Source organism: Camelus dromedarius, chromosome 34 (genome assembly GCF_036321535.1).
Source record: "Camelus dromedarius isolate mCamDro1 chromosome 34, mCamDro1.pat, whole genome shotgun sequence".
NCBI lineage: Eukaryota > Metazoa > Chordata > Mammalia > Artiodactyla > Camelidae > Camelus > Camelus dromedarius.
The window spans coordinates 9,490,343-9,513,317 of record NC_087469.1 but is presented as its reverse complement, the minus strand read 5'-3'; the positions used below and the strand labels follow the sequence as shown (position 1 = coordinate 9,513,317).

The window sequence follows — 22,975 nt, the reverse complement described above, 5'->3', positions numbered from 1 at the left end:
CTTCGGTGGACGCTCGGCCTCCCCGGTTCCCTCTTTTCGAAGACTGTCCTTTGGGGCTGAGAGAGGAGGAGGATAGCTGCCTCAGTCTCCCACTCCCCTCCCCGAGGCTCATTCTCCGGGTTCCGGCCCGGGTCACACCCCTACCCGGTGCCGGATCCTCCCCTACATTACAGCTTCGCCCGCCCCGGCACAGCGCCCCCTGTCCCCCGCCCCGCGCGGTCCCTGGGGTTCTCCCCTCTGCACCCGACCCGGTCGGCCCCCCTTCCGGTCCCCACACCCGGGCGCGCGTCGGCGCCCCCGGACCACTAGTTCCGTGCGTTCCTGGATGGAGGCGCGTCCCGAAGGGGCTCGGACGCGGCCCCTCTGGTCCTGCAGCAGCCTTCCCGGCCCGCAGGAGACGTCAGGTCAGCTCTCCCATCCCCGAGCCGCAGCCCGGAGAGGCCGTTTTCGGAACGCGTCCTTGATCAGGAGTTAGCTCCTCCTCGGGTCCTATGCCCCCATTTCCACTTTGGGGGGACTCTTCTAGCCACCATTCTCCCATCGTTTCTCCTCAGCTGTGGAAAAAACAGCTCTTTTCTTCCCTTCAGAAAAGGACCTGTATATTTCCCCTTCAAATTTCCCTCAACTTGGCCCCCGATCGGGGGAGAGCACGACCCTCCATTTTCTCTTCAAGGAGGTACTTCGGCTCTGATTTCTCCTGCCGCGAAGCGGGAGAAGCCAGACGCGGCGGCGGGCGCAGCTGCGGCGGCTGCGCTCTCGCCATCTTGCGCGGAGGAGGAGCCGCGGCGGCCGCCATGCGGGGAGCGCGAGGGGGGAGGGGGCAGCGGACGAGGGAGGGGGCGGGAGAGCCGAGTTACCTCAGCCCGGGCGGCGGCTTCGGCGGCGCCATGAGAGCGGGCAGCGGCGGAGGTAGGGCTGGGCGGCCCGGGGAGAGGCCGGGCGCGGGCTGGCGGGCCCAGCAGCCCCCGGAACGGGGCGGGGGCGGGGCGGGGGCGGGAGGCGGCCGAAGCGAGGGCTCGGGTGGGGGCGGGCGGAGGTTTCCGAGGAGGAAGGAGCCGCCGCCATTTTGGGAGCTTCGAGTCAACAATAAAGGACCGAGGGTGCTGAGCAAGAGTGGCCTCGGTGGTAGGACTCGGGCCCGAGCCTCTGGGAGTGGAGTGAGTTGAGGGGGTGGATGTCGGCGGTGCCGCCGGGGCTGCGTGAAGCCCCCTGGCCAGCGTGGGGGGAGCTCTGAGGCGGAGGCCTGAGGCCTGGCCGGGCCCTGAGGAGGAAGGCGGGCGGCAGCTGTGTGGGGTGGGGACGCCCGGGAGGAGCAGGCTAGAGCCGTGTCGTGCGCGGCGGGGTTCCGAGGAGGAGCGGGCGAAGTCCTCGGAGGAGTTTGGTAGAAGACGAGGGAAGGTGGGACCGTAGGGGACCGCAAGGACTTACGGGGAAGGTGGAGGTTATGGGGTACGAGGCGGCCCTATAGGGGGCGGCAGGGATATGCAGTATCGGAGGGCTCGGTTCGTAAAAGAACCGGCTGCTTGATCGGAATAAGGCCTTGCAGGTCAGTAACAAGGAGGTGATTACGGAGCCCCCAAGTCTTGGAGGAAAGACTTTTGACTTAGGGTTTCACTTTCGGGCCTTTGGGGGGACTCCCTATTGTTTCCTTACCGCGGAGCTGGTTCCCTGCTCTTGTTGCGCAGATACGATTGCAGGGCCCCAGCCCTTTTGTGTTCATGGGTCCAGGGAGCTGACTTGAAGTGGGGGGGGGGGGCGGGGGGGGGTTGTGTGTGTGTGTTAGAGGGTGAGGTAAACAAGAAATGACTGCCCGACAATTCCGGGGCTGAAATTATTGGCTTGTTTCTTTCCTTTATCGCTCACTCCCCTTTCTCTTCCCCAGTCCCCTTGTCCCTTCAAAATAGAACAGTCACTCCAACTTGCAGACGAGGCTTAGAGATACTGCGCTGCATTTGCAAACAAAAGGTCTTTTTGGAGATGACGAAACTGTTTTGGGTGTGAAACTGTCAATTGCTAACTACAATCTGGGAAGTGCTGTAATTAACGCGGCTAGAAGCTCCTCCCAGCTAGTCTATGTTTTGTTCGTATTTTGAAAATGTAGAAGTATAACTTACAAATCTAAATTGGAAAGGTGTAGGAGGAATATTTCCTTTCCTGCGACATAAAGCTGCACTGCGGGTTTCAGCTTAATTAAGAGGGGAGCTGTTATCACAGTCACATTTTGGATCTAGGGAGATATAAGACCTTATGTGCATTATGGACAGTAATGATATCATTAATCTTTAGAGGTTGCCCTCTTCATCCTCTTAGCGCTTTGCAAACAAGTAAGTCAGTATTCTGGTGTGAAGTAGGTGATACTGCTGATCATAATATAAACCTGTCAATACAGGAAACCACTTACTACCTCGAACTGAAGTGGCTGTTAAACACCCTCTGCTTTCAGAGGTCACTCAGCTTCTGGGAGACTTCGAAATGTACAGCTTTGTGTATGTGATAATCAGGATTTGCTTGTGAGCAACTTTATGTTCAGTTTAAAAAAAGACATAAAGAATATTTTTAAAGATTTTTGTTGTTTGAGCAAGAAGCCTTGATGTTTGGCAGAAATAATACTAAGTGTGTTTTTGGTAAGAAATGTAAAGGAGTTAACAAGCCGAACAGAGTAGGCCTTTATTTTCTGGCCTTTAAATTAAGTTTTTATTTAATACATTTTAAAATTATTTGGGGAATAATTTTTTAAATTTTAAAAATAACTATTAATTAGTACTCTGGGTTCCCTGAAAAGTTTGATTAAAATTACTAGTGTCTCCAGCCTTTCACAGATTATTTTTAACACAGGCAGTTTCCTTTTTGCATTTTTGTAACTTAAAAAAAAATACCTATTCCAAGCTGGGGTGTTTTGAAAAGTGTTATTGAAAAACGTAGCAGTTTTTTTAGTGTTCAAATTTAATTAAGGTAGCTAAAGATTTTCCTGGCTGTTTTATAAGCAAAAGACTGTGACATGTAGACATCTATAGCCCTTGCTTGACTTATTTTAAAGGCCAAAAATTTAAAGGGAAAAAAGAAAATGCATTTTTCTTTATACAGTTCAAGTTCTGTAGTTGAAATTCTTAAGGATACAGAATTTTTTTCTGAAATAAAGTCAAAAGCTCAACTCTTCAAGGATTCTCAGCTGCTGTCAGAAATGGAAAATAATGAATTATCTTGCTTTGTTCATATGTAGATTTACATTAATTGTGTGATAATTCATTGAGTTGTAGTGCAGTTGAGTATAATGAATCATTGACTTTTGGAGGTGGTGGGGACTTAGAGAATTCATCAGGGAGGAAACTGAAGGGAAGAGATGGCCATTTGACAACTAATGCTAATTTAATCACAGCATCTTCCTACCTGATCTTCTCTGGGTTTCTTTGAACAGACAGTATAAATTGTTTGAGGTTGGTCTCAGCGCAGGTTTGTTTTTTGAGGTAGTTCATCTTTTTGTCTTTCTTAGCCTAGTGAGTGATTTGGCCTAAGTTTAGCTATATTCTTAATTCCTAAACTTAAGAGAATGCTTCTAAAGGAATTCTTAAAAGGGAAACAAAAATTTTTTTCTCTAACTGTACTGTTTGCTAATTAACTTTTTTCTTTGTTTCAGATTGAAGTGAGCGAATTCAGATATATAACAACCTTGTTAGAGGGCTTTTTAAAAAGAGTTGTTTCGGTGCATGAGAGCAAGTTACTGCTGCTTACCGTTCAGAGACTTACAGGTGCTTGCCTGCATTGCAATAAAGGACTCATATATTGAGCAAGACTTATATTTATCTCTTCGTTTCGGAGAGCCTAATAAACTGTTATTACAGTTTCTCTACTGACTTTCAAAAGTTTTGAAGTTTGAAAGAGACGTCTTTACAATTAATACAGCATGAGCACGGCCAGAACAGAGAACCCTGTTATAATGGGTCTGTCCAGTCAAAATGGTCAGCTGAGGGGCCCTGTGAAGCCCAGTGGTGGCCCCGGAGGAGGGGGCACACAGACACAGCAACAGATGAACCAGCTGAAAAACACCAACACAATCAATAATGGCACTCAGCAGCAAGCACAGAGTATGACCACCACTATTAAGTAAGTGTTAGAATAAATAATAAACACACTTAGGGGACCAAGGAGATTTACTTTGTTACTTTGTTGTTGACCACTTTGTGTATACTTTGTTTAACCATTTTGATTGCAAATAGAGGGCAGACAGTTTTGTTTATGGCTGGTAGGTACTTGGATTACAACAATGTATTTGTCATAATTAACTTAGGTTTATTAAGTAACATAGGCACAGATGATATATATTAATTTTGTATACACTATTTTTGGAAACATTTCTGACTTTCACATTTAGCTCAGATTCATCCTGTTTTTGCTAGTGTGGCTTTTCCCTATTGTTAAAACTGTATCTTAGTTTGAATGGCAGTTAAAGCCAATTTCAGGGTTAAATTTAAAGACTTGCCGAGCCTTCTGATACTCACTCAAAAAATGTATCTATAACTTTTTTTAAGTTTATAGAACTTTGCTTTTCTGTCTTTTTTTTTAAATAAGCTTTCTCCTCCTTTTACATACACAAAATAACAAGCAGTTTATATCATAGGGAACTTAGGAATTTGAACTCTGGAAACAAATCTCTTGAGTAGTTCCAAGCCCCTATGAAACTCTTAAAAACTTAGGAGCCTCAGTCTTACTACAGAATCGTTTTTTCTTTTAGGTTTGAAAGTTTATAGGCTGACATCTTTAAGTGTACACTTTCAAGTATTTGAATTGTAACTATCACTCTAAAGAACCAATTAATAGAAAATTAACATTAAAGAATCTTGAGCCATTTGAGATTTGGCTTTGTTGTTAAGAATCTAGCCATGTAAGTTTGATTTAAGCTCTAGAAATCTTCATAAGATGAAAAAACTCTTTCAAGGAACTAAAGTTTATGTTTTATTCCAGCCTAGATATTTTCCATGCTTAAGAAGCACTTACTTGTTAACAGTCACTATACTGTACAGAAATTAACACAACATTGTAAACCAACTGTACTTCAGTTAAAAAATTTTTATTAAAAAAGCACTTACTAAAGAAAAATAGCCTTTATTAGCTGCTAGAATGTCCTATAGATGGTTACTGCTATGTGGTTCACTATTGACCTATAAGAATTAATTTCCAACAAAAATGGTTTGGTTACTGGGAGAATTTGTATTAATGCATATTCTAGTTTTAAGATGAATGCTTTAATATAGGAATCAAGACCATTTTCTAAATTGCAGTTTGTCTTGACAAACTATGAATAAGCTAGCAACATTTAGGCTATTTTTAATCCTTGATAAAAACAAAGCCGTGTCATTTCATTTTGAGGATATTTTCTACTTAAATTCTGATTTGAGATAATAGTGGATTTTGCTTCCTTTTTTTCTTTTCTTTTTTCTTTTTTTTTCTTTTCCTGGAATTAATGATTTCAGTTCTGTGAATCTTTAAATCTCAGTTTGTGTCATCTCTTTTTTATAAAGACTTATAGATCCCATCATCTGTGTCAGAGCTCTTGTAAAAGCCTGTCTCTGTCACTTATTTTCTCATTAAAAGTTTTTTTTTTTTAACCTCTTAAGATTGTTTTCTGTGGGCATATTTTGCGTTGTATCTTCTGCATTTTTATCCACTATGGAATTTGGTAATGTGGCAAGCTGGCCTCCTAGGATGTTCAACTGACATTTTTCCTTAGAAACTTTGGTGTAGTATAGGCTAGGGTGAAAGGCTTTAGTGCTCTTGGATTGATAGCATGTTGTTGGAGTATCTTGGGTTATGTGGGACCTTGCTTTAAGTAAATAAAATACATACTTGTCTTTTTAAATCAGGACTATTGAGATTGAGAGGGAGCTCTAATTACATAAGAGTTACTGTAAGTGAAAAGTTAAAGACTACAGTTTTTCAAACCATTGTCTACTTTTTCGATCTTTTTTGTTAGATGCTTTGGGTATTAACATTATTTGATGTTTTTACCTGACCAAAAAGAAAAATTCTTACTATGTTTTCTTTATTCTTTTTCATGGTTTTAAGCATCCCCAGTAAAAAAGATTGAGAGATGTTTGTTAACAGCTAATAGTTCTTATTTTGCTAGGCACTGTGCTGAGTGCTTTATATAAATTGATTTAATGGAGATTTAGAAAAGAAAATGGTGCAGGGTCACAGAACTAAAAGAGTCAGGCCTTGATCTCCAAGTTGGAAACTTTATATAGAGTCCTTGGTTTTAACTAGGCACCAGAAGTTACAAACTTGGATGCTATAGAGGACTGCCAAATGAGAGGGTATTTGCCCTACTTACAGGCACCAGCTGCTTGATTTTAAACTCAGTTATTAAGCTCTGTCAAACTGTTGTCATGCAGAAATTTGGAACCAGTGTTGCTAAAGCTTCCAGTTTTTCAAGAAGCCAGAATCTGGACTTTTAAATCAAATCTAATTTTTCCAGTGTTGGCGACTAATTTAAATTAAAACACAGTATATAGGTCAAACAAAACAGATGGGTTACCAGTTTTGATAACAGTTGCACTGTGTACAACACTGCTTCTCTTAAGAGAATGGATACCTTATTCCCTTCTAGTCTTGATTTTTAAAAATTCTCCCCAGAGTGTTGTTCTTTGTAAGAAGAGCAGTTTTTCTAAAGTAGTTTGTCTGTTAATTATGTTAAGTGAATGGCAATATATTAAACTTAATGTGCTTTTTTAAGAAATTGTAATTTAGATGAATTATCTTTGTTATTTTAGAATAGTGTTGCTGTGAACTCTGATGATTCAGTTTTACTGTATTCTCTCTAGACCTGGTGATGACTGGAAAAAGACTTTAAAACTCCCTCCAAAGGATCTAAGAATCAAAACTTCGGTAAGTTGGTTGTAAAGTTCAAGTGGAAAAGTGATGTGGAAACTCAAAAAGTGAAGTAGTTACTTAATAATAGGCAATATGTGTTTACTCTTAAGTAAGTTTAAGTGGTTGAAATTGTATAGTTCATATATAATGAATTGCCAAAATTTTTCACTATTTGGAGGAATTAATAATAATATGTATCTTATTAAATATCGTGTTTATCCATATGTATATCATCGCATTTGTGGAATTCTTTTATGGTTTTCAAGGTATTTTCTCAAAATTCTCTTTTGCTCCTAGTAGCACAATAAAATTCAGGCTAAGTATTATCCCCATTTTGTGGATGAGAAAACTGAATTTCAGGGGTTAATTCTCTTAGCCCAATATTCTTAACCAGAGGTGATTTTTATCTCCTAGGGAGCATTTAGCAATAACTGGAGACATTTTTGGTTATCACAGCTGAGGGGATGCTCCAGGACAGCCCCTTACAGCAAAGAATTTTCTGGCCCAAATGTCAATAGTGTTGGGCTTGAGAAACCCTGGTTTAGACTGGGATGTTTATGGGCAATGAGTGGTGGAGCTAGTGTTTGATTTCACATTTTCTGATTTGCAATTCATAGCATGATACTTACTATAAAAATAACTTTTTAAATTAGGTTTATTTATTTGTTTTGCTTTGGGGAGGAAGGAAGTACTTAAGTTTATTTACTTTTTTAGAGGAGGTACTGGGGATTGAACCCAGGACCTCATGAATGCTAAGCATGTGCTCAACCACTTTCAGCTATACCCTCCCCCCTAGAAATAACAGTATTTCATCAGTCCTTAGAGGAAAATGACCTCAGGGTGGCTGGTCTTTCCCCAAAGCATAGTTTTTAAATGGCTTATGTGTGTTAAAGAGAGAATGGTTACTCTTCAGGAATAGTTGAAATATAGCTCGAGACAGAACTAATCTGCATGTATTTATATTAAACAGGGTAAAGATTTAGTCTTCTTAAACACGTTAACAACCAAAGGAACACAGTTATACTTCATTCTTTTGATGTTGTTGGTTGTTTGATTGACTAGGATGTGACCTCCACAAAAGGAAATGAGTTTGAAGATTACTGTTTGAAACGGGAGTTGCTGATGGGAATTTTTGAAATGGGCTGGGAAAAGCCATCTCCTATTCAAGTATGTTTTCCTTTTTATCATATATAATGTTCTGAGTTAAGCATTACATACTTTTTGACCTGTAGAGATGATTTAGTGAAACAGCATTGCTCGTGTGTATATAGACACATTTACCCATGCACACATACATTTTTTCTGAACCTTTAAAGGGTAAGTTACAAAATCATGGCCCTTTATCTCTAAATATTTCAGTGTGTATTTCCTAAGAATAGGGATATTCTCTTGTATAACCATAGTACAGTTGTGTTCAGTCAGTTTAAGTTTAATGCAATATTTCTATCTCGTCTGTCATTTGTATACTAATTTTTAGTTGGTCCCCAAATTTTGTCGTAAAACATTTTTTTCTCTTCTGTACAGGACCCATTCTAGGATCAGGTATTACATATAGTTGTTAACATCTCTTCAGTGAGCATTTCCCTAGTCTCTTTTTGTCTTTTATGATATTGACATATTAAAAATACAACCCCCTTCCTTTTTTTTTTTCCAATGGAACATTCCTCATTTTGAATTTGTCTCATGTTTCCATATGATTCAAGTTACACATTCTTAGCCAGAATATTGCATAAGTCACGTTTGGAGGTATAGTGTCCATCTATTCCTTATTGGTAATTATAATTTTTATTACCCTATTGAAGTGGTATTTTAATTTTTTTTACTATATAGTTACTGCCCCCCCCACTTTGAAACTAATCAGTCTGTGGGGAGCACTTTAAGGCAATGCAGATACCCTACTCTTTATCAAAATTTCACCCTAGTCTTAGCATTCTGTCCTGCATGATGTAATCTACTCTGATGGATTGTGATGAGTTCCCAACTCTTTAACACTTCTTCCACATTTGGCCCCATAAAGAAGAGCCTTCTCTTAGCTCTTCCTTGAGTATCTATATATTATCAGTATGGACTCGTGAATTCCTTTTTTTTTTTTCCCCAGATGGTATTTTTGTGCTCAAATTGTCCTGTATTTGGCCAGCGTGAGCTCCTTCAAGCTGGTTCCTTTGTTTTTGTAATGTCCCTCTTTCATTGTTTTTCCTCTGATAGACTGTTTTATAAAGCAGTTTTAAGTTCACAGCAGTTGAGCAAAAGATAGAGATTTTTCATAAATCTTGCCCCCACTCATGCATAGCATAACCCATTATCAGCATTCCCTCCAAGAGCAGTATTTGTTAAAACTGATGAACCTTTGTTGACATATTATTACCCGAAGTCCATAGTTTACATTAGAGTTCATTCTAGATAATGTACTACATTCTGTGCATTTGAACAAATGAATAATGACATGTATCCACCATTATGTCATACAGAGTAGTTTCACTGACCTAAAAATCCTGTGTGCTCCACCTCTTCACCTTTTCTTCCCTCCTTCATTTTTCTTGAGCACTTCCTTTTTGATATCTCGAGATGCCAAGCTTATCTGTAGACCTATCCTTCCCAAGCCTTAGAATCAGCCATTTCCCCAAGGAACCCTGATTCTGATTAGTGGGGAGTAGTATTAGAATGTGTCTGTTTTCTTTACGTAAGCTGAATCTGTTGAATCCAACCTGTGTGCTCAGGACAAATTTGTGACATCATTGAGCGGTTTGTTCCCCCCAGTATTTATTTATTTTAATTTTTTTTTCATTCTTCAATTTTATTAGGTAGAATTGTTACAGTTTGACTGCACATATACAATATGTTGCATGTAAATTCATGTACACAATATACTGTACATAGTTTTTTAAATTTACGTATATGTACTGTTTATTGTTTCTAAGAACATTCTAGAGCTTTAGCTTTTTAAAATTACATAGTTATTTAGAATAAAGCCAACCACAAAATAAGAATTAATTCAAAAAGATACATATACCCTGCTATTAACAGCAACGTTATTTATAATTACCAAGATACAGAAGCATCCTAAGTGCACATCAATAGATGAATGGATAAAGAAGATGCAGCAGATATATGTAATAGAATACAACTCACCCATAAGAAAGAAGGATATTTTGCCATTTGTGGCCATTCATTCACCTTTTTTTCCCACTTCAAAAACCAGAATTTTATAACTGGTATAAACATATCCATTGCATCAAAAACAACAAAATACCTAGAAATGAACTTAACCAAGGAGGTTACCTATGCTCTGAAAACTGTAAAACGTTGATGAAGGAAATTGAAGGTGATACAAAGAAATGGAAAGATATTTTGTGGTCTTGGATTGGAAGAATCGACATTATCAGATTGGCCGTACTACCCAAAGCAGTCTACAGATCCAATGAAGCCCCTGTCAAAATACTCAAGACATTCTTCACAGAACTAGAACAAGCAATTCCAAAATTTCATGGAACCATAAAAGACCCTGAACTGCCAAAGCAATCTTTTGTAGGTCTTTTTTTGCTCTGTCTTCTTTTTGTTCTCTTTTCTTATGGTTTCATGACTACAGAAGTTACTTTAACATTTGTTGTGAAACTGTTTTGGTGGTGCTGAATTCTTTTAGCTTTTGTTTATCTGTGAAGCTTTTGATTTCTTTATCAAATCTGAATGAGAGCCTTGCTGGATAGAGTATTCTTGGCTGTAAGTTTTTCGTTTTCATCGCTTTAGATATGTCGTGCCACTCCCTTCTGGCCTGTAGAGTTTCTGCTGAAAAATCAGCTGATAACCTTATGGGAGTTCCCTTGTATGTTACTTGTTGCTTTTCTCTTTCTAGTATTTTCTCCTTACCCTTAATTTGTGTCAAAATTTGATTACTATGTGCCTTGGTGTGTTCCTCTTTGGGTTAATCCTGTGTGGAGCTCTCTGCACTTCCTGGACTTAGGTGACTGTTCCCTTTCCAAGTTGGAGAAGTTTTTGGTTATTTTCTCTCCAAAATTTTTCTCTATCTCTGTTTTCTTTCAGGGACCCCTATAATGCGAGTATTAGTGAGCTTCATGTTGTCCCAGAGTTCTCTTAGACTATCCTCATTTCTTTTCATTCTTTTTTCTTTTTTCTGTTCTGCAGTGGTGATTTCCACTAATCTGTCTTCTAGCTCATCGATCCGTTCTTCTGGCTCATTTAGTCTATTTTTGGTTCCTTCTAATGTGTTACTCATTTCAGTGATTTTTGTTCTTCAACTTTGTGTATTCTTTATATTTTCCATCTCTTTGCTAAAAACTTCGAACTGTACATCTGTACTCCTCTTGAGTTCTCTGAACATTGGCCTGAGGCTTCCATACTTGGCTGTTTGGTGGGGCTAGGTCTTGGTGTTAATGATCCACTTAAGATGTCAGCCTCCAGGAAAGCTCATGTAGATGAACACTCCTGGAATGTCCGCCATCAGCTTTTTTATCCCCTGGGTGAGCTGCAGCCATCCCCTGCATCCCCAGGAGATCTTCCAAAACCAGCAGGCAAGCCTGGCCCAGGTTCCTGTGAAATCCCTGCCTCTGCCCTTGAACCTGGCACATGTGAGATTCTGTGTATGTTTCCAAAGAGAATGAAGTCTGTTTCCCCCAGTCCCGTGGGGCTCCTCCAGCTAAGCCCTGCTGGCCTTCAAAGTCCTGTCCTGGGGTCTCTTCCTTCTCCCAGTAAGTGAACTTGTAGGTGAACTTGGTCTAGAGAACTGTTGAAGAGCACAGGCTTTGTGGTCAGACTGCTCTGGTTGAATCCCAAGTCCGCTCCTTTCTAAGTTGATTATTTGAGATGAATCTAAGCCTCAGTTCTTTGATCTATAAAATTGATATGATAGTATATACCATAGGGTTGTAAAGATTAAGTGAAGTAATTCATGCTATTATGCTTAGGTAATAATGCTCAGTAAATGTGATGGGTTTTATTCCATATAGTAATTTTATCAGAAAAGGAGATTGGTTCATTTAGCACTTAGTTGTTTGGGGTTTGTTTTAATAATTTGTAGAGTTTTATTTCATTTTTTTAAATGGAGGTAACGGGGATTGAACCCAGGACCTTGCACATGCTAAGCCACTCTACAACAGCTAAACCACCACCCCAGTGGACTTAGTTCCTATTGGACCTTTGCTGGCTCCTGTTGCACATCTTTGTATTAAGATTTTAAAATTCGCTGTTAACTTGCACTCTCAGTATTGGTATAGCATATAGATAATTAACTCTCTAGTCACTTAGCCAGTCTGCCATCTAGCTTTTTCTGTAAAGAAGAAATGATCTCCCTCACAGAGTTTTTATTGTGAGGACCAAATGTAATGAATGGGCCCTATTTAGTTGTACTGCACTTTGCTTTATTGCATTTTGCAGATTCTGTTTGTTTAACAAACTGAAGATTTGTGGCAACCCTGTGTTGTCAGATGATTAGTATTTAGGTTAGTGTTTTTTTGATTAAGGTATGTACATTGTGTTTTTTTTTTAACTTTTTTATTGATTTATAATCATTTTACAATGTTGTGTCAAATTCCAGTGTAGAGCACAATTTTTCAGTTATACATGAACATATATATATTCATTGTCACATTTTTTTCTCTATGAGCTACCATAAGATCTTGTATATATTTCCCTGTGCTATACAGTATAATCTTGTTTATCTATTCTACAATTTTGAAATCCCAGTCTATCTCTTACCATCCCCCGAGTACATTGTTTTTTTATACAATGCTACTGCACACTTAAAAGACTACAGTATACAGTAAATACTACTTTTATATGCACTGGGAAACCACAGAATTTATGTGACTTAACTTGATTTTGGTGATCGAGAACCAAAGCTGCAGTGTCTCCAAGATATACCTGTATAAACAAAATATTTTGAAATAGCAAGCACAGTATGAATATAAAGTATTATTTTAGATACCTGAGACTATCATTCACATTGCCTTTTTCTACATTATTTTTTGCTTGAGAATCCATGAAAACACAAGATGTGTTTCTTAGGATTATTATGTGTAACAAACTATAAAAACAGTTTTTAGAACCTGTATAAATACGGGATTTTAGAGCCAAAAAGAAATTTAGAAATTCTCTAGTAAAATTCAACTTAGTGACTGGTCTCCTACAGTTTATCCTGTTTTTGTCCCTTCTCTCCTTAATTGTTTTCCTGTTGTTACTTTTTCTTTTTTTCCTAAAATGTGTCTATTATCTTTTATAGTACTTAGTTTTAATTTTATCCAGGTATTTCTTTTTTCCCAATATAAAAGCCTTCCTGATCAGATGAGTGTCATCTGCATTTGAATCTTTAGGAGACGGAACTTAGTTGTACTTTGGCTATAAGATTAATGGGAAATGAGGCATTTAAAATTATATCCTCTCAAAAGAAGTTACACTGATAGGTTGGAACCAAATATATTATAGATTGCTCTCACAAATCTTTCTTTGGTACAGCCATTTGTGGCTTTAGTTCTAGGTTTGAATGCTGTGCCCAGTAGCACAACTATGCCATTCTAAAGGCACAGCTTTATAGAAATACTCTTTGGAGTACCTAAAACTCCGTTTTATTCTGCTTAACGTTGTGCATTAACTATCAGTGCATCTTAACTTACAAACTGGCTTGCTTAATTACTTTATTAAAGCCCTATCCTTAAACATTTTCTGTAGAGCGTTAAGTCCTATCAAAGAGAGCACAGGAATAGAAGTTGGTGGCCTCAAATTTAAATCAAAAGGGTAAACCCAATAGTAAATGGGATACCCCCAATCTAATTCTGCCCTGTCTCACTTCATTCAGAAGTTTTATTCTTTTAAAGGACCTGGCTCAGGAAGTCATTGGAAGACCCAGCATTTTTTTCTGCTCTAGAACTGAGTAGTGTGCAGGTAGTCTATTTAAAAACCATAGAAGAGAATGAACCCCCATAGAGGTAGTGGGCCCTTCAGAACAACAATAGAGTTGGCTCAAAGAAGGAGGGAAGAGATTAAGACCAAAGAACCAAAACCCAAGGTTTTCTTCCTTGACCTACTTTACCATAATAAGCAGACTGTTTAATGCTGGCTATAGGAACAAGATAACTATATTACCACTGGACCATTTTCACAGTTGTTATGGCAGCTATGTTATTCATTCCGTATGGACCATCTGACCCTTGTGATTGGGATTCTAGAATGAGTATCATGGTGGGAAATGAAAGTCATGATGCTCATGACTTAGATATTTCTCCAGTAACAGTATTAAAGTGCTAGAGATATTTCTTTGAGTCATTAACTCAAGCATAGAAAGAACTAATTACTGTAGTGATTAAGAATATCTTTCCTAATTTATTTTCCTAATGCTCTAGTTTTAGAAATTAAAATTTTTAGTTTTAGAAATAGAAATGTTCTGTTTCCTGTTTGTACCTGTTTTGCATTTTTCTCTGTGTATATGTCTTTAATTTTTAGTAATTGTTGAGGATCCTTTGCTCTTGTCTAGGAAATTGGTCCTAATAAATACTATCTTCTGCAAAACGCACGGCAAAGTAAGCCAGATACGAAAATGAGAGGTCAGCCTCAGTGATGTGACCATGGATTGAGATAACTGGAGTAGATTTGAGCCTCCAGTTGAGCACATCTCAGGAAAGAAGTTGGCTGTGAGACAGACATTGTACATTGTGTAACACAATAAATATCAAATAGGACCTGAGGTTAAACTTTTTCAGCCTGTCCCTGTTTTTTTGTAGGGATGGTGTCCAAGCTACAATTTTTTCATTGTGGTCGAGTTGGTTTACTAGTCCCCAAATAGCATTTATAGTCTTTCCTTTGTATATTGTTTGTGCTGTTTTTTTCCCTCCAATTTTGTTTTTATTGGTAGTCAGTTTACAATATTGTGTGAATTTCTGATGTACAGCATGTTTTAGTCATACATATACACACATATATTCCTTTTCATTATAGGTTACTACAAGATACTGATTTTCCTCCAGTTTTTAATTGTGAAATACCCTTTGTTTTTTCCTTTATGTATTCAAGTTCTATTTATGTGTCAGCTCAAGTTCCTCCTCTTTGTTTATTGTGGATGCTCAGCTTCCTTAGACATAACACACTCATAAATTACAAACTCACAGATACAGTTTTATTACATTGGGGTACAATTTAGTGTGTATTTTTTGAGTGGTTCTGGTAAATGTCAGTTGCTATTGTTGACTGGTCCTGCTGATTTACTTGGTCTCAACTTACTCTTGTAAAATAAAAATGTAAGACACTGTAAAGTAATACCAAAAAGGTTTGTATACTTCCTGTGTGTTTTAGAGAAAAATTTGCTTCTGTACTGTTTTTATTCAAAAGTAATTTGCAGTGTCTTATCTCTTCTAGGAGGAGAGCATTCCCATTGCTTTATCTGGTAGGGATATTTTAGCTAGAGCAAAAAATGGAACAGGCAAGAGCGGTGCCTACCTCATTCCCTTACTTGAACGGCTAGACCTGAAGAAGGACAATATACAAGGTTAGTTGTTTGTTTAAACTAAAAATGGCGATTTAAACCTTGAAGCTGTATAGAAATTACCATCTTTTTTTCAGTCAGAATTTAAATAATCTGGAATTAGTATTTACCCTTTTCATAGCTTTTGGCCTTGTTGTCTCATAAAAATGATTCCCAACTTTTAAAAGGGATTTCTAGTTTTCAAGGTTCTTTTACATATTACACAGTTATGATAACATTCCAATGAGATAGGCAAAACAACTATTGTCTTATAGATAGGAAAGCTAAGATCTTGAGAAATTATCTGATGTCACTACTTACAAACTATGGAACTGAATTGTTTTTTGTGGCAGTTGTGTGTCTACAGAGTTCCTTGTGGAAGCATGAACTTTTTCTCTTTAAAGTCTTGTGATTTGGGAATTTTAAGAGCTTAGGTAGTAGGAGAAGCAAATTTCCATAGCTGTACCCAGAGTAAGCTGTTGGAGTTTTCACCTCTTAAAGCTTTTTCTTAAATTTTAAGCTTTCTTGAGCTATAATTATTTCTCCCATCTTCCCATTACCTACTTTCATATAAGTGGAACTGAGCAGCAGGAGTTTCTTATTTGAGTATTTTGACAAATGAATCTCTTACTAAAATATTAAATTAATAAACTTTGAGCTATAAATTGCCAACTCAGTCCTTTAAAGGTTTGTAACTAAGAACAGTACAAGAATTGTATGGCATTGTTGCTGAAGGAAAGTCAAAATCTGGAACACTATAATGGAGCTTTTTTTAAAGAAGATTTATTCATTTGACTTTTCGGGATCAGGCCTGTTATGATTCAACTTTTTAATAGGTCTGAGTCTCTAGATTACAAGGGGCAATGTTTCTGTAGCTTCTTAAACTATGTTAAAATGCTATTTTTTTCTGTTTTCTCTGTTATTTGTTATTTTCCAGCAATGGTGATTGTTCCCACTAGAGAACTTGCTCTACAGGTCAGTCAAATTTGCATCCAGGTCAGCAAACACATGGGAGGGGCCAAAGTGATGGCAACCACAGGAGGAACCAATTTACGGGATGACATAATGAGGCTTGATGATACAGGTAGGAAATGATTGCTATAAGGTGGCTGGCTAGCTGTAGTTTGACACACAGGTGTTTCCTTTCAGTAACTTATTAAAAATTTGTTTTTAAGAATAAGGAACCAACATTGCAGTAGAAAAATTAAAAAGGAAATGACTGGGTTCATTCAGGAGGAAACAATTGTTTTAGTATCAAAGGATATTCTATGTTACTAATAATTTTTTTAAATGTACATAAAAGCAGTAAATTGATATTGTGCTAGTCTGGTTGGCAAGGTTAATTAAATTGGCAAGGCTAATTAGTAAACCAGTAATGTGAGTTTGTGGAGAAATAGGCTGTCTTGCAACATGGGGGTATAAATTGATACAATCTCTACGGTGGGCAATTTGGCATTATGTTTCAAAATTATAAATGTATATTTTTAAGGGTCTTTTTTAAAGAAAGAATTGGGCAAACACAAGGTTGTTTACTGTAGCGTGGTTTGTAGTCCTGAGTGTCAGGAGATTGGCTGAATACATTGGGGTATAGTTTGAATGGAATTCCACACAGCCATTAAAGAGTGAAGCTGACATACTCATTTTCATGAATTGTCCATGATACATTATTGAGAGAAAAAAACAGCAATGAAACTCACTTTTATGATTATACATAAATTTTAGTCAATTTATATGTGATTGTCATTTGATTAGATTAATTACTTAACTATGTTCTTGCTGCACAGTTATTTAAAATGATTTTCTTACCCTTGTAACAATCTTCTGAAGACCATTGATGTAGATTAGAGGCAAGTTACTCTTATCAGAATCTTGACATACCTTTTGTTTTTCTTTGTGGGTTGTCCTAAGACAAGGAAGTATGCCCCTTACTTGGAGCAGGTAATTTGAGAAGCTGTAGCCTACCTCATGTATAGGTGAAACTAACAAATATTCTCTAGCCAACTGAAGATGAAATAGAAATCCATATTTATATATATGCGTGACTGTGATATTGTGCTGTACGCCAGAGATAGGCACATTGTAATTGTACCTCAATTTAAAAAAAATTTTTTTTGAAGAAATGGAAATCCATGTTCTAAAACACATCTTTGCCTCTTTGTATTATTCCTACCTCTATAACAGTGTTTCTGATAAAATATATGTGGTAAACCTTTACTATATCTTTTTTGTCCCAGCTGAAAATAACAAGAGTATGTTTTCTAATCTTACATAGTGCATGTGGTGATAGCTACCCCTGGGAGAATCCTGGATCTTATCAAGAAAGGAGTAGCAAAAGTTGATCATGTCCAGATGATAGTATTGGATGAGGTAATGTCTTCATTTGGGAAGATACTATTCTGTACTACTCTGTGCTTTGTTTATAATTGCTAGTGTATAAAGCATAAGTTCTTTGTGTTTATGACTTTCTGATAAACAAATGACTCTTGTTACGTTCAAACTAATTTGCTTATAAAATATGTTTTGCCTTTTAAAAGCAATAGATGATAGGTATTTATAGGAATAATTCAGCTTGTGTATTTTTCTTAGGGCAACCATATCAGGGTTTATTTTTATTTTTCAAAAAAAGAAGTTTTGAATTACCTCAAAGCCAAATTCATTCAAAGTCTCTGTCCGTTCTGTGATTCATCTTAAGAAGCATGTAATATCCCTAACCCCTCATTTAACACATACTACTTTGTATTGAGTTGGAGTTTTTTGTTTGTTTGTTTTGTCTCTGTCACTTGTATTATTTTATCTGGTTATAAGTGCCTTTTAATAACTTAATCAACTCAGTATCCCTGGGACCTAGCAGTGTTTATACACATGAGTGCTGATATTTTGAAACAGAGTTACTTTCCTATTTGGTCTGTATTTTAGATAACTAGATCAATTTGATCATAGTCTAATTTGGAACAGGTTTGATATTTGAGTAATGAGAGATAACATTTATTAGTCACTGTGTGCTAGCACTAAGTGCTTTACAATTTATTTTTTTCAACAACTGTATAGGGTAGGTATTCTAGAAAATGGTTACTACAGTAAGTAGACATCCTAATTTTTAAATTGCGGATTCCCCAACCCTTCCAAAAGGTCATATTATAGACTTTTTCCCTACTGTATCACTGGCAATGTGTCTTGGTGCCACTGGACTTAACGGTTTACAACCAGGAGCATTCAGTGCTCTTGCTAGATGATACCTTATTAACCAAAGATCTTAGACTTTATTTCATTGTTTTTAAAATCATCTTCTCTTTGTACTTTGTACTGCAGGCAGATAAGTTGCTGTCACAGGATTTTGTGCAGATAATGGAGGATATTATTCTCACGCTACCTAAAAACAGACAGATTTTATTATATTCTGCTACTTTCCCTCTTAGTGTACAGAAGTTCATGGTGAGTGTAAACCTATTGCCCATGAGTACACCTTTATCCATAATTACATCTTATTATTAGTCTGTGAAGATTTCAAGTTTGGGGGTTTTTCTTCAGCTGATCAATTAAGGTTTGTTGTGCATAAATTAGCTTTTTTTAAAAAAGATATCAAAGTAATTTGATTCTTACTTGTTCACTTAGCTCTTGGTGTCAGGCTGACATAGCCATTGATGCTAGATAAATTGATCTCAGTATAATCCTATATTTAAAATACAAAACAGTAACTTTAGCTATAATATGTCTGAATGTTAGATCCCCCATTTTGTAGTGATTTATTTCTTCCATGACAGATTATACATTTTAAAGAGAGCAACATTCCTTAGAGTAAGAGTTTATCAGACAGAAGTGCATGAGGTTGGAGGGGAAAGGTATAGTTCAGGTGGTAAGAGTGCATTCTTAGCATGCATAAGTTCCTGGGTTCAATCCCTGGTACCTCCTCTAAAAATAAATACATAAATAAATAGACCTAATTACCTTCCTCAACCAAAAAAAAATTTAAAAAAAAAGTAATGTACAAGGGTGTAGTTTGAGTTTAAGAAAGTCTTTAATTGAAGTATAAGACTTTTCTTTTTTTTTTTTTTTTCCCAGAATTCCCATTTGCAGAAACCCTATGAGATTAACCTGATGGAGGAACTAACTTTGAAGGGAGTAACCCAGTACTACGCATATGTAACTGAGCGCCAAAAAGTACACTGCCTCAACACACTTTTCTCCAGGGTAAGCCTGTTAGGCTTTAGCTGCTGAATGTTATCCATTACTTAATCCGAATAAAACACAGTTATATCAGTTTTCTCACTATTTTCAGCGTTAAAAAAAAGGACTTAGCTTTTGCTAAAAGGCCATTTCAGTTGTTGAACTGAAGTTGATATTGTAAGATTAACAAGTCAAAGGCATCTTTAATTTGATTCTAAAATATTTTCATCTTAATTAGAGGTGATCCTCATTATTTCAGTAATTTATAGTAGTTCTGTTGAAAGCAGATTGTTACAAATTCGCCTACTTGCCAAAATTTACTTGTCATGTAAGTCTGTACTCTTGAAATCATTTGCAGACATACATGAACAGTTTGAGACCTCATATATTTATTTCTCGCCTGAGTTCGAACAAGGTGACGCTGTCTTGTTTCAGCTGTCATACTATAAATGAATGTCTTTTCATAGTCTATTTAATGCCACATTTCCCACATTTTTGAGCTTTTCTTTGGTTGATTTCACTGTTTAAAGTGACCCATAGACATAGTGCTGAAGTGCTGTCCAGTGCTCCTAAGTACAAGACGACTGATTCGCCTTGCAGAGAAAATACATGTTGGATAAGCTTCATTAAAGGCATGAGTTACAGTGCTGTTGGCTATGAATAAATAAGGTGTCTTTAAACAGTAACACATACAAAACAAGATTATCTTGTTGATACATTGATGAAAAAGTTGAGTTCATCACAGGAATGTAACCCTGTATTTTCCCTAGGAGCAATTGTTCTATATTCACGAATTCATTGTTTACAGTGACTGTATAGAACATAACTACCTTAAATAATGAGAATTGGCTGTGTTTTACTCATTAGCAATTATGTGGCCCTTATGAAAAATACTATTCTATAGTAAAACTTATTCCTGAATAAGAATTACTATCTGCCGCAACTACATAAATGAATAGTACTTAAATTTTTTATAGTTTTGCATCTCTCGTGTCATGAGATTCCAAGTCTTAGATGATGTTTTCAGTATTCATTTGCCAATTAGTAGTTTCAAGATTTGGTGAAGTTAATGAAGGTTTTTGTTTTTCTTCCTTACGTCTTTTCCCTCTCTGTGCTCAGCTTCAGATAAACCAGTCGATCATTTTCTGTAACTCCTCTCAGCGAGTTGAATTGCTAGCCAAGAAGATTTCTCAACTGGGTTATTCTTGCTTCTATATCCATGCTAAAATGAGGCAGGTGAGTGTAAAACCTGAACTTGCACAGATTTTTAAATGTTTGTTTTAAGTATTTCTTGGATTTTATTTTGTTTTAATGCTCTTCCAACTGCCCTGAGTTTAAGAATATTCCTTAGCAGGTGAAAGACCCTTCATTTTAAACTCTCTGGAATTAGTTTTCTAACTATAAAATAGGGGATAATAGTACATATTTTTACCTCACATGTTTGTTAGGAAGATTGAGACTGTGTGTGAATGAATAGTTTATAAATTGCCAAGCATAATAGAAATGTGAGATTTTTATTCCCTCCACTCCCTGTAATCTTAGATTTGCACTAGTATTTAATACAATAACCACTAGCCACATGTGGCAATTTAAACGTGTTAAACAGTGTTTAAAATTTAGTTCTTCAGTCACACTAACCACAGTTTAGGTCTCACCTTACATGTAACCAGCAGCCACAATTTTGGAAAATGCAGATACAGAACATTTCCATCATTGCAGAAGGTTCTGATTTACATATGTACCTCCTTGGGTACATTTTTTTTTCTTTACTATTTGCTGTTGAAAAAGATGCAATCCCTGTATCTCAGAACTTTAACAGAAAATAAAGTCAAAACTGTAAGACAGCATTGTGTGTGTGTGCGTGCACATGTGCACGCGCTAACTACAACATTGTGAAATTTCATGACAAGAAAGCAGTTTCTGTAGTTTAAAAGGTTAAGAGCTAATTAATCAACTCACATTTGGTTTTCAAAGCAGCTTAATATCATGGATCAGATAGCATCACGTAAGCATCTAATATCAAAATTATCACAGGAGTGTTAGGTTGAAGGGTTGAAGAGACTGTTCCAGAATGGAAGAACATTGTATTGAAAATACAGACCAGTTTACCAAGATGCTGGATTTATTGCTTTTGCTAGAGTCATTGTGTTTGTATTACATTTTTGTCTTTTAATTGGAAAGTAGTTACTTTTAGCTTTTGTATACAGTAACTGAAAAGGTAAAATAGTAAATGTTTTGGCCAAGCCAGACTTAGCATCTCTTGTATGAAACATTTTAAAAGTAAGCATAACAAAAACATGGTGAAAATTGTCATTTAAAATCCACTTCAGCAAAAAAAAAGAAATACATTTTAAGAATTGAGATAAATGTTACCTATAGATATGGATAGGTGTGTATTAGTTGCTTATTAATTCCCATGGGAAACTAATTTATGGTAAATTTATTTCGCTTTTTGTTTTTAATTTGTATTGAATCGACTCCTCTTATTTATGTAAACAAATTTTGGGTATTAAGAACTGTTTGGATAGGAGAGAGAACAATGGAAATTTGGGGGCTTTTGTATGAGTTTTAAGCAAGATCAAATGTATCGTTTTCTTCCTAGGAACATCGAAATCGTGTGTTTCATGATTTCCGAAATGGCTTATGCCGCAATCTTGTTTGCACTGGTAGGTATTTTCTGTTTCCTTTACCCATTGTTCTTCTTCCTAGTTTTGCTTTCTCTGTCTTGTTTTTTCTGTCCTGTCAGGCAGTGGAGCCTGTGACATAGTCCAGCTCACCTCACTACCCTACATTTCTAGAACTTCTGAAGTTGAGAATTAGCTTAGTTAACTTCTGAAATTAGGTTCCATATCTGAAACTGCAGAAGACTTGTTTTGGCACTCATACCTCATCTCTGACTTTTAAACCAGTTCTGGGGATTGTGTGTTTTCTGAATAGTTGTAGCATATAGGAATGAATTATATGAAGAAACTATGTTTTGGAAGTTGTTTATTTTGGCCTTTTGGGGGTTTTGCCAGAAGTAGACTAGTTTATATTTTGGTATATTTCACTACACGAAAACAAACTAGGGAGGTAGATCAAACAAAGCAAATGGTTTCAGTAGCCTCCCGTCTCTGCACTGGGAATAGTCTTAGTGTTGGTATTAGATTAATAATTTAAACTAGGCTTTTGCATAGAGGCAAGAACCTGGATTTTTTTTTTTTAATTTTTGAGCTATACATACAGATAAATACAGTAATCATTAGTATGTTATTTGATGAATATTTGCATGTGTATACACCTGTATAACCACCACACCACCCAGATCAAGACTTAGGATATTTCAGAATTTGGATTTTTAAAGATGCTGCTCTAGAAATAAACTCCAAATTCTTTTTAGCAGGATACTAAATTTGCTACTCTACAAAAATCAAAAAAAGGACTGACAAAATACCTTACATGCTTCCAGTTTACCTTGACTCTGCCTTACATCTGAAAGGACAG

At 37.1% G+C, this 22,975-nt stretch overlaps 1 protein-coding gene across 5 annotated transcripts in view; it reads left to right on the top strand.

Annotated features, from left to right (window-relative positions):
- Positions 1–269: 269 nt before the first annotated feature.
- Positions 270–22,975, top strand: part of DDX6 (DEAD-box helicase 6) — a 30,817-nt gene continuing 8,111 nt past the window's right edge. Inside the window, exons 1-11 of one of the 5 annotated variants that reach the window (XM_010981368.3) lie at positions 270–404; positions 3,635–4,101; positions 6,816–6,879; positions 7,927–8,031; positions 15,223–15,352; positions 16,266–16,412; positions 17,601–17,695; positions 18,638–18,760; positions 19,388–19,516; positions 20,612–20,728; positions 22,095–22,158. In XM_010981368.3, coding sequence (XP_010979670.1) covers positions 3,902–4,101; positions 6,816–6,879; positions 7,927–8,031; positions 15,223–15,352; positions 16,266–16,412; positions 17,601–17,695; positions 18,638–18,760; positions 19,388–19,516; positions 20,612–20,728; positions 22,095–22,158 — 1,174 coding nt within the window. In that variant the 5' untranslated portion in view covers positions 270–404; positions 3,635–3,901. Of the gene's footprint in view, positions 405–829; positions 910–1,029; positions 1,158–3,634; positions 4,102–6,815; positions 6,880–7,926; positions 8,032–10,071; positions 10,390–15,222; positions 15,353–16,265; positions 16,413–17,600; positions 17,696–18,637; positions 18,761–19,387; positions 19,517–20,611; positions 20,729–22,094; positions 22,159–22,975 lie in introns of those variants that run through there. The other 4 variants (XM_031443545.2, XM_031443546.2, XM_031443544.2 and 1 more) reach the window with 4 other exon arrangements.